This window comes from Akebia trifoliata, chromosome 8 (assembly GCF_017979445.1).
Source record: "Akebia trifoliata isolate Shusen 1 chromosome 8, ASM1797944v1, whole genome shotgun sequence".
In the NCBI taxonomy this organism is placed as follows: Eukaryota; Viridiplantae; Streptophyta; class Magnoliopsida; order Ranunculales; family Lardizabalaceae; genus Akebia; species Akebia trifoliata.
In genome coordinates this window covers 2,236,640-2,248,428 of record NC_141382.1, presented here as the reverse complement: position 1 = coordinate 2,248,428, position 11,789 = coordinate 2,236,640, and the positions used below count along the sequence as shown (strand labels likewise).

The following is an 11,789-nucleotide window of genomic DNA, read 5'->3' as shown; positions in this document are numbered from 1 at the left end:
GTCTCTTTGGAGACATCTAATAAAATTGGGATGACAGAGAGAATATTAGCTAGGCCCCTACGTAAAGATGACAGACACAAATCACAAATCAAGAAATGATCCAATTTGGGCTTTGATATATACAGGGGCCGAGCTAGTAAGAAGCTGGTGGGGGCAATTGCCCCCCACAGAACTTTGAGACACCCTTATATTTTCAATTAATTACTTGCCCCATTTGTCCCCACTCCCTCACCTCTCTCCCCATTTGCCCCCACACCCTCACCTCCCTCCAATTTTTGCCCCCACACCCTCACCTCCCTCCATTCAAGTTCTTCAACTGTACAACTAATCATAATTTGCCCCCACTACAAGAAAATCCTGGCTCCACCCCTAGATGCTTAGTTCAATTGATTTGAGACATTGCAAAGCAACTTTGACATCGTGGGTTCAAACCCACTTTACCCATAAAATAAAATAAAATAAAGAACAACAAGACACAACCACATGGTATGAGAATGTGGTATGCTTTGTGGGATTTCTTTAACCTCAGACAATGTTTGAGATGAAATGTGAGGAAAAACGTAGGTTTCTTAGTCACTGGTACATGTTTCTTGGACTGTCAATGGATATGATCATACCCGAAAACCCAATAACCTCAGTATTAGATCAAAGATGAAACCGATCCGATAATCTGATTGTTATTGATTTGAAGTCGGACCCCAGTAGTTAAATCCAATGGAAGCCTAATCTGTCACAAATTTGAATCCAATCCTTATCATATCAGTTCTGTGTTCGATCCGACCCGATTGATCCTAAATCCATACTGACCCGATCCAGGTGGCCAAAGACAGACAGATACTCAAGATAGAAGAGGGGTCCTGGAGTAGGTTGTTGGGTGAACTGGTTGGTGTTCGGTACGAAGGACTAGTCAAACTGACTAAAGTCCGTTTAAATTGGTCAATGGCTGATCAACGTCTCTCCATGGGCCCACACACACCTACTCCATATAGTTAATAGGTTAGCATAGATCAGGTGCAACACCTTATACAAAAATACTGTAGTCCCGTACATCACGATGTGACTTTGCAGAAGGAGCGCTCGTGATCAGTCACCGAGTTCCAGTTTTCGACTAGTCAAACTTTTTAAACGGTCGGATTTGACTTATTTATTAAAATTTCAAAACATCCTATAAATAGTAATATAATCGGACGTTCAAGATTGTTTGTGGGTCATCTAAAGCCCACTTTTTAAACGTAAATATCAGCATTTTATGATGCAAACTGATGTACCGATGGTTTATACAAATATATTATTTGTATGATCGTTGTAGACGAATTGATTCCGAAAGGACAGGAGCGCATGCCGCTCGTCTCACATTTAAAGGACAATACAAAAGGTACCACGTGTTTTCTTAGACATACCCTTCACATTTTGGTTAATATTTGAGACACCCCATGTTTTTCAAATTGATATCCTTCCCCTTGACTTTGGTCTTTTTTTAATAGACTAGTAAATTACTTAAATACCCTCATCTTCAACTTTATATTTCGGGAAGCATTTATTTTTCTTTCAAAAACTCATCATCTTCAACTCTTTTGGGTAAAACTTTTTACGCTCATCTTCAACCTTAAAATTCAATCAATTTAGACCTTCATTATAAAATATCTAATCTTTTGTGAATACAAATAACAATTTTGGATTGAAAATCAAGAGTTTTCTATTGAGGTTGAGAATTATGGATTGAAGGAAATAAAGTGCCACCTAATTTAATTGGTAAAATTTGTGGGTGATGATAATTGAGATAAATTATCTCATTAAAAAAATATTTGCCAATGAAAAACAGAGAAGATTAAATAGATTTAAAATTATTTATCATAGAGATTGAAGACTAAAAGGATGGAGTCTTAGATATAGATTGTAGATGAGGGTATCTAGATATTTTAATAGTTAAAAACTAGGGGGTTTTCAAGTATTAACAAAACAATTATGAGAAAAGCATTAGAGAAGAGTGTTATCTTGACACGTGGCATATTTGTACTGATTTAACAGCTCATCATCTCCATTGTTTAACAGCAAACGCAGAAGTAATAAAATCAAGGCTTTTCTATTGAAGTGAAAAATGAAGGATTAAATGAAGTGCCAACTAACTTAATTGGTAAAATCTATGGGTGATACTACTTAGTCCCATTTTGATGTGGACGTGCCGCTTCAAAATTTTGAAGGATCTTTCCTCGTTTCAAGACACATGACGTTTTAAATTTATTTCACACCTTAGATTTCTATCAAAATTTGGAATACATCTTGAAAATGCCACGTGTAACCTTCAAATTTGAAGCGACTTGCCCGCTTCAAAGTTGTTTTTTGATTCTACCACTAAGATAGTGTTCAATTTCCATTGTTACCAAGTTAATGACCTGATTAAAATAGATTTATACCAAATAAAGGATGAGAAGGTCAAATAAATTTAAAATAATTTACAGTAGATATGGTAGGTTGGAAGAGATGGATATATTCGATATAGGTTGAAGGTGAGGGTATTTAGGTTTTTTTACTAGTCTTATCGTAAGGTGTTTATTGGTAATTTGTTAAATATAAGGGTTTCTCAAGTATTATCCTAAAAAATGGAGGGGGTATGTTAAAATCACCGAAAGTTCCAAAAACGCTGGAGATCCCTTTTTATTTGGCACGTGTCATACTTTTACTGATTTAGCAGCTAATCATCTTCGTTGTTTAACAGCAAACCTTCTTTCCCGAGAAGTTTATAAAAGGTTTTTTTGTAACGGACGGTTTAGATAAGCAAAGCTGTAGCTCAAGCTCTCATCTCGGTCGTCTCTCCATCAATCCTCTCTCTCTCTTTGACGCGCGCGCCAAATACAAATCTCCGAAACTTTTATTTTTTATTCGCTCGCAGGTTAGCTCTCTCTCTCGAGTGGCCATGGCAGAGCTAGGGTTTCCGTACAATCAAAACCTAGGGTTTTCGGTTCGATTGATTTTCTTTATCGAATATCGTTTTGTTGACGTAGGTTTCCGGCGACCATGGCCGAAGTTCCGGCGAGTCCCGGTGGTGGAAGCCATGAGAGTGGTGATCAGAGCCCTCGGTCGAACGTTCGAGAGCAAGACAGATACCTTCCAATCGCGAATATCAGTCGTATCATGAAGAAAGGGCTTCCAGCGAATGGAAAGATCGCTAAGGATGCGAAAGAAACTGTGCAGGAATGCGTTTCCGAGTTCATCAGTTTCATCACCAGCGAGTATGAGATCAATTTATTTTATTTATTTTGTTGTGATCGAAGTTTTAGCGAAAGAAACTGTGCAGGATCGAAGTTTTTGAATTTTTTTTAAAAAAATCTAATTTTTGGGATTTGTGTGTAGGGCGAGTGATAAATGCCAGAGAGAGAAGAGGAAGACTATCAATGGAGATGATCTTTTGTGGGCAATGGCGACGTTAGGGTTTGAAGACTACATCGATCCGCTCAAAGTGTACCTGAATAGGTACAGAGAGGTAATTCTCTTACTTCTGCTTTCAATTTTTGATCTGCTATTTGGGTTTCTTCATTTGATCTCGAAGTAATTGAGGAATCTAAACTAACACTTAAATTTTATTAAATTTTTTTTTTTTGTTTGTTGATTTTTGGTGATGAACACGGTGTTGCAGATCGAGGTAATTGTTTCTTCTTGGTTTACTTTATGATTTATTTTGTTGTTTGTTTGGTCATATTTTCTGTAAGATTGTTTATTGATCTTTTGAGCGGAATCTGAATTTTGACAGGGTGATACTAAGGGATCTGCGAAGGGTGGTGAGGGATCTGGGAAAAATGACGCAATGGGAGTTCAACCTGGTCTCAATGCACAGGTGTGGATATAATGGATACTTTGGTGCGTTTTTCAATTACTTTATGAATAACTTTTAATGCGCACAAGCTTTCCTTCTCGTTTTCTTTCTTAATTGATGGTAATAATTTTGACAGATGGCTCACCAGGGTTCATTTCACTCAAGGCACAAACTATGTGAACTCTCAAGTAATCATTTCATTCCCCTCTGCTCTCCTCTCTTTTGGGAAGATTTTAATAATGACATGTGAAACATTTTAGATATTTTTTTTTCTTTTTGAGTATTGTATGTTTCGATCATCAAATAATGAGACTGAAATTTTTAGGTTATGAGTTTGGTTAGAGTAGTACTTTACGTATTTCTTATTCATCTTACCTATTGATCATAATGTTTAGAAGGTAAAGTTTAAAGGGCAGGAAGGCGCCTACCCGATAAAAATCTAGGCTTGTCAATGGATAGTCGAAAATCTGAATCCGATTTGAATTCGTATACAAAATTTCAGCTACTATTCGAAAATTTCAAATATCGGATTCAAATTTAAATTTGGATATCATTTTAATATTTGTATATAGTTTGGATTCAAATTGGGATGTTGCTTCATCCAATCCAATAAAATCCTATTCAATTGCCTTTATTTCTTTTTAATAAGGTTTTAAAAGTCTTTCAACTAGGCTAGGCTATCATGGCTAGGATTCTGCATCAATGCTAGGGTTTAAAATTTTTTTTTCCCCCCTAGATCATCGATGCCTGGCTATCTTTCATGAGCTTTGAAAAGTCCTATTGCTAGGACATATTTAGTCATTGAGCTCTACCCCATGACTGCAAGAAGAAAATGAAGATAAGAAAAGGAGAGGGGCGACAACCCTAAGAAATACCCCAACTTCTTTGATGGAACGAGGATTTCTCAACAAAAAAAGTGCTCTCTGTGCTAAACGTGAAAGTTGTTTTCCATAAGACGGTTGTTCCTGTAACTCCACTCTTGACTTGGATTATCTATCCTATAAGGTCCACGCTCAGCCATTCCACACATTGCCTATTAGAGGCTTGGTTATCTAAAGTTGATTCTCTTTTTGTAGTCGGCATCTTTGGTGGCAGATGGCTAGATGCCGAACTTGCCGCTCTTTAGGTAGGCGCAATAGCTACATGGACCCCTTCCTTTTTGTTGTTGCTAGTGGTTTCCTGGGCCAAGTTGGAATTCTTTATTGTAAAGGGCAGACAATTGCGAACAAGTACAATTACCCCCGCTCTCTCTTTCTCTACAACCTTTAGTCAAACCTTGTAGAAAACCATATATTTTTCTATTTAGACCTCCATCGTGTTCTACTTCCCCCAAATCCTAACTTTCCTTGAGATTTGAAAGTTGTAGCTAATAATAAAAAAAAAAAGTGGAAATGGAAAGTCTAGGGTTTTGACATAGGTTAAAGATGATAGGTTTGAGAAAAAAAATTTAAGATTTTTTTTTTTACATAGTTTGTAAATGAATCAAGGGGGAAGATGATGGGGTTTGAGAAAAAATCAAGGTTTTTTTTAATATCGGAATATGAATAAGAAGAGTGAGACAATCTCTCTCTTGGATTATTTTTTTTCTTGATTTGCTGATGTGAATCTTGATTGATGGGTTTATTTAAAAAACAAAATATGTTTTGTATGTTTGTGTCATTATATTCAGAAATCTTCAAAAGTTAATGTGGCAAAAAAATGTCAATTTGTGTTGTTAAATGTGATCACATATGCTATTTTAGGGCCTAAAATAATGTTGTTATGGCATATACGATTTTGTGATTATGCCATAACATAATATAATAAGTGATCACATAAACTTTAAGTTGCATTTACTACTTATGTTATCAATTATCTAAATCAAGTTCAAGCAATCTAGAAGCAAGAATCAAGATTTAAAGAATTTTTTGTTGCTCTAGAATCAAGCTTTCAAGAAGCCTCATCTTCTCTAAGTTTATGTCTTAATAAGGTACTTAATTTTTAGAGTTAGTTTAATTATTATAATTGATCATCATGTAACTTTTACTGATAAAAAAAAATCATCATGTAACTTTTAAGTTATAATTTTCTAAGAATTGAATTTTGAATTCATAAATTATTTTTTATATATCTTAGATGATTCATTATATATTTGTATGCATGTTTATAAATTGTGATGAAAAAAATAGAAATTCTATTTTTTTTTTTTTTTTCAATTTTTTGAGTTTATGTATTCTTAAATGCCTATTAAACATGCAAATATACCATAAATCACAACAAAATTGGCAATAAAAGATTATTAGAATATTTTTTATAATCTTTTATCTGTAGTTTTTGCAATAATTGCATTTATTTATTTATTCTTAATTTTCTATTAAAAAATAAAAACAAATTAAATTTTTGCTAATATTTTTATTTCAATAATTAATTTTTTTTTTTGCAATAAATAAGTATTTATATTCATTGCAAAATATGAACAGATGTTGTTTTCAATAATTTTCTTTGCATAAAATATTAGATAGAAATGTATTTAACTATTTATGATTCTAATAAATTCAAAAATCTATTTACTTAAATTACTATTTACATTCAATTTTTTTTTTTTTCTAAATGCTCTAATTATGTTTCATGCCAATAACAAGAAAGAAATTGAAGATAACATAAATACGATTAATATATAATTTAAAAATAGAAGGAAATATTAATAGAAAAAACTTGTTAGCCATCAACCAAGAGGTGCAAACCTCAGTCATGCTTAATTGAGGTATACACTTCTTACCAAGAGGCGTACGTGTTGTGCCTTGTCAATTTTAAATAATATAGGACAAAATCACTATTTAATATTTAATAATGATATATTTTATTGCATGTATTAAATACCTAAAGACAATACAATACATGTATTTGACGTTATATTTGATACAAAGAAAAAGTAAAATGCAGAACTCGCAAACTATGGTGAGTGCTAAAGAATACATTGCAACATAGAAAGAATACAAATTTGAGAAGCATTTCGCTAGAGTACATGGTGTACTGACATCCAATACGAGTCCTTCACCATTTTAGAAAGTCCATGCAACAATATATATATGGGGGCGGTTCAACAGCCCTAAGGTTTGCCAAACATCTTGCCAAACATTTTTCAAAACATGGGTTAGAAGCTTTGGAATGAGCTGATTTTTTGTGAGGATGATCTCTATGATGAGGAGATCATCCTCACCAAAAATCAGCCTATTCCAAAACTTCTAACCCCATCAAAAGTGATTTACAAAAATTGGACGGTCCACGATTCTTCAACTTGTAAGCTAGAGTTAGAAGTTTCAAAATGAGCTGATTTTTGGTGAGGATGATCTCTTCACCGTAGAGATCATCCTCACAAAAAATCCGCCTCTTTCAAAACTTCTAACCCCATCAAAAGTGATTTACAAAAAATGTTTGGCAAACTTTAGGGCTGTTGAACCGCCCCCTATATATATATATATATATATATATATATATATATATGAATTATTGCATGATGATAAACCAAAATCGAGTATGTAAAGTCCACAGAGGAACGTCCAATGAAAATTGATGGTCTTTAAATACTTTGTAGAGACAACTTTCATTATCTTAGATTTATTGTACATAAATATGTAAAGATTAAGGAAGATGTTGCCCGTAGAATCAGACTAGAAGGTTAAAGTGGAAGTGCGCTTTTGGAGTGCTATGTGGCAAGTGCCTATCAACTAGATAAAAAGGAACATTTTATAAGATGATTAGAGTTTGCCCTAGTCTATGGTGTAGGCATCCTCTTTAAGGTTAAGGGGGTAAAAACGGAAAAATAATAATGTTGGAGGGGCATTATTAAAAATCTTTGAGGTTAAGGGGATAAAAGAGGAAAAACATTGCAGTTGGAGGGGTATTGTTAAAAAAGAGGGGAGATGAGGAAAGACAATAAAGTGAGGTAAAAAAAGGAAAAGACAGTAAAGTTAGAGGGGTATTATTGAAAAGAGGGTAAAAGGTGAAAGATAGTAAAATTAAAGGGATATTATTGAAAAAAGGGAGGGGGAGAGAGGAAAGACAATAAAGTTGAAGGGGGTGAAGAGGAGAGGTAATAAAGTAAGTAGTGTGGACCCCACCCAATTTAGTTGGAGGAGGGGACGTTTATCCTCCACAAAACTATAACAAAGTGGTGGGCCCTATAGTTGTATTTTATTATATAGATAGTTGGCCAACTATGCTTTATGGGCCTTAATGTTGGGTACTCAAGAAGCATCATGTTAATAAAATGAGCCTATAAGAGATACTGAGATAGATAAGTTGGAAGACCAGCAAAGATAAAATTAGAATGAACATGTTTGGAAAAAATAGATGTAGCTCCAATATGCGATAAACTTAGAGAAAGTCAACTTAGATGGTTTGAGCTTGTTCGAAGTAGGTTGATTACTGCCTCACTTAGAAGAAATATTCAAGTTGAGGGTCTTAAAAGAGAGAGGAAGACCCTAAAGAACATGGATTGGGATATTGAAAGAAATATTGATTCATTTTCAATTGTAGAAGACTTGGAATTGGACATAGTAGGATAGGGGAACACTATTTGTTTATTTACCAAATTCCAAATCTTTGGGTTAAGGTTTTGTTGTTCTTGTTTTGCCAGATGACAGAAACCCTAGTATGATACGGACTACATGGCGTATTTATTTGATTAGATATTTATTCAGCTAAACACAAAAGAAAAAAGTTAAGAGGTAAAAAGACCTTCCTAGTCAATCATCATCAAAGCCTTATCCCAAAACTAAACTATACTTCCATAAGAACTAGCATCTCCCACCTAAAAACAAGGCCCTTGCAGAGGGATCCCTCCAAAGTTATTGTGCGAAGATGCCCATTTAAATCTGAGCCCTTTGATGGATATAATGATGTAATGTTTGAAGCTTATTCCCCCCTTAAAGATCCTATTTATCCTGTTCCTTTTGGATGCCCTATGATATTATGAGAGGGAGTAGTCTCCAAAGAGTACTACCTCTAAGCAAGAAGGATGAGGTTTGGCAATCATGGATAAATTTCAAAATTGATTGTGGCGCGATCTAGTGTCTCGTGAGCCAAACTACACCGAAATTTTTCCAAATGACCTTAGTCAAACTACAATGAAGAAAAATTTGACTTATCGATTTTCCATTTACTTTACACATGGTGCAAAAGTTAACGACAGAAGTAGAAGGTGCTAGTCAACTAGGATGATGGTTGGAGATGTGAAAAATTAGTCTGAAGAAGGTTTTGAGGAAAATCCTTAAAGTGATAAGGAGAGGGATGGGTGGTGGAGGGTCAAACAAAGAGAATCTATGTACTGGAGGTCGCCGCAATCAATGGTGGTTGGCATTGCAATATGTCAACCAACTTGTATTCTATTCTACATTGTTTGTTTTATGTTCTAATGATTCCAGACCAGGTCCTATCTTCATGACAGGGTTCAAAATGTGTTTTGGGAAGATGAGATGATGGTAGAGTTAGCAACTAGCTAATAGTGGCAGCTAATTTCAGATATGACGGGTCTGATAATGACCTGAGGTGAAGAGGTTTCAACAAGAGGGCCTAACATCAAGGAAGCTCAAGAAAATTTGGGAATTATATATTGTGAAATTAAGAAAAATGGGAGGATGCAAAATAATATAAGAGGTGAGACTATTGAATGGAGGGAGCAAAAGTGGTAGAGGTGGGAGTGATCTATCCCCTGATGGGTTGGTAGGTAGGGAAGTGGATAATGCACAATTGATGCAGTATGGGAAGAGAGGGAGAAAGCCCAAACTTGTAAGAGAAGTGGAGAGTTTTATGAATGGCTCTAACATAACCCCTATGGAGACACCTAGGGATAGATATGGAGGTAGAATGAATTTAGGTTTTCCAATGAATATAAGTATTCTAACATGGAATGTAAGTGCATTAGGTAGCCAGGAAAGGATTATAGTTATTAAGTTTTGAATACGAGTGGAAATAGACATTGTGGTTCTGTAGGAATCTAAAATAAAGTGCATGATGATTGCAGTGTCTGAGATTTTGGTCAAAAGGTGGGTTGGTGTGAGCTTCCTGTTTTGGAAATGACATACAGTTTGATGTTGTTAATGTGGAATAAGAGTTCAGTCAAGGTTAAAGACTTTCTAGAAGGTCTTCTTGTACTCCTTATATGTTCCTATATATTGTTGTCTCAAGTTTCAATTTTGAAATTAGTAGAATGATGAACCAGGTTTGTACGCTACTATTTGGTGCGTAAGAAATTATTTTAATGTTAATGAGATTTTTTTTTTCCTTTGAAAAGAAAGGAGACAGCTATCTGACTAGGATTATGAAGAAGTTTGGTGAATTTGTTTGTTGGAAAGGATTGGATGGAGGACCTATGATTTGTGAAGGGGCTGGCGAAGTTGGACTAACAGTCATGCATGTCTTGTCCTTAGCAGATTTGATAGGTTTCTTATGTGGGGCGATTGGGAGGAATCCATTTCTGGATCATCTTTGGAAATTTCCCAGTCTTACCAAAGGCCTTTTAATTTTGTTTAAATAGTTGATTTGACATCTTAATTTATGAGGAAAAAGTGGACGAGTGGTTGTTTTCTTTTATTGTAGTAGGAAGAGCTGGGGGTGTGCAATGGGATGCATTTGTAAGAGTTGATTCGGCAATGAAAGAGATGTTAAAAGAATGATTATGGATACAAAAGAAGCGGGGGGAGATTTATCCTTGCTAGAGAGTAACAAAAGGGATAATGTTGTTGTGGAAGTGTCTCAAAATTCAAAGAAATCAATTGGAAACAAAAGGTCATGGCGATATAATATGTATTTTTCTGGATCCGATCTGATCAAAATGTTTGTTATATCGTTGGCCATATAGTTGGCTGGCGAACCTGACCCAAATATATATATTTGGATTGATCCCAATTCTACCCGATTCAATTTATTAAAAGCATATATAAAACTTAGCATACATCATATATTTGAGTTAAAAAAGAAATAAATTTTCATCATTTATTATTTCAAACAAATTATCAGATCGGAAGATGGTTGATCCAATAAGTTGTTAAATTGGATTCTTATCAGATTGGGTCCTTATTGGAACCTGAATCCTTGATCTGGTTCTGTAGTTATTGAAATTGGATTTCGTGACTGATCCAATCTATTGACAATCCTATTTAGCTAATATAGCACCAAAGCAACGATATGCTTGAAATGGTTAGTCAATGTATTGGAGGCTAATTTTACATAATACTGTATTAGGAAATTAATTGGAATACTAACAACAGTGTTCTTGAAATGTAGCAGCAGATGGCACAGGCACAGGCACAGTCACAGTCACATCACCTTATGGTTCCCATGCAGAAGCACTGATTCAACAGATTTCATCATCTGTAATTCCATTGCAACTAGAACTTCTCTATATCATTCATGATACATTATTATAAGTATTTATCTGATTAGACAGATGCTTCACTTTTTTTTTTTGTTGGGGTGGTGTCTGTTGCTTCTATCAACAGGACACACTGGGTTTATTAAATGTCTTTAGAAGATGACTTATAGTTTGGGGGTTTTATTTATAATTTTAATGTCTTTTCTTTTGTGATGACTTATAATTTGGTGTTATTGGGTACCTTTTCTTTAGATGACCTGCTTTTCTCTTTGTTGGTAGTTTTTCTTTGTTCCTTTACAACAACTAAAATGCTATATGAGGCATTTTTTTTTTCTTAAAAGGGTATTTATATACCAAACACAATGTGGTATATTTCCTTTATATGTGAAACCAAAGGGATTAGCAGTAAATTATCATAGACTTTAACTTTGAATTAATTTTCAATATCTATATTATTAGCCTTTATACTTTTACAACTCTATTTCTTCTTCCCTTGATTTCATAAAGGTTGACCTAGGTTTTTTTTTTTTTTTTTTGGTTATTGTAAACTTCATTGAAGGGCTCCCCTCATTATTTCCATTCTTACCAATTACTGAAGTTAAAATTGTAAGGTTGTGTTTGATA

The 11,789-nt window shown here is 34.5% G+C and overlaps 1 protein-coding gene and 1 non-coding gene across 2 annotated transcripts; both read left to right on the top strand.

Annotated features, from left to right (window-relative positions):
- Window positions 1–102, top strand: LOC147395394 (U6 spliceosomal RNA). Its single transcript, XR_015181259.1, has one exon. It is a non-coding gene; the product is annotated as a U6 spliceosomal RNA (small nuclear RNA).
- Window positions 103–2,734: 2,632 nt separating this feature from the next.
- Window positions 2,735–11,439, top strand: LOC147395393 (nuclear transcription factor Y subunit B-1-like). The gene is made up of 7 exons (XM_086451002.1): window positions 2,735–2,890; window positions 3,003–3,230; window positions 3,352–3,481; window positions 3,635–3,640; window positions 3,749–3,832; window positions 3,948–3,999; window positions 11,078–11,439. Exons 2-7 carry the CDS (start codon window positions 3,016–3,018, stop codon window positions 11,218–11,220), a joined length of 630 nt encoding a protein of 209 aa, XP_086307128.1. The 5' UTR covers window positions 2,735–2,890; window positions 3,003–3,015; the 3' UTR covers window positions 11,221–11,439.
- Window positions 11,440–11,789: the final 350 nt, after the last annotated feature.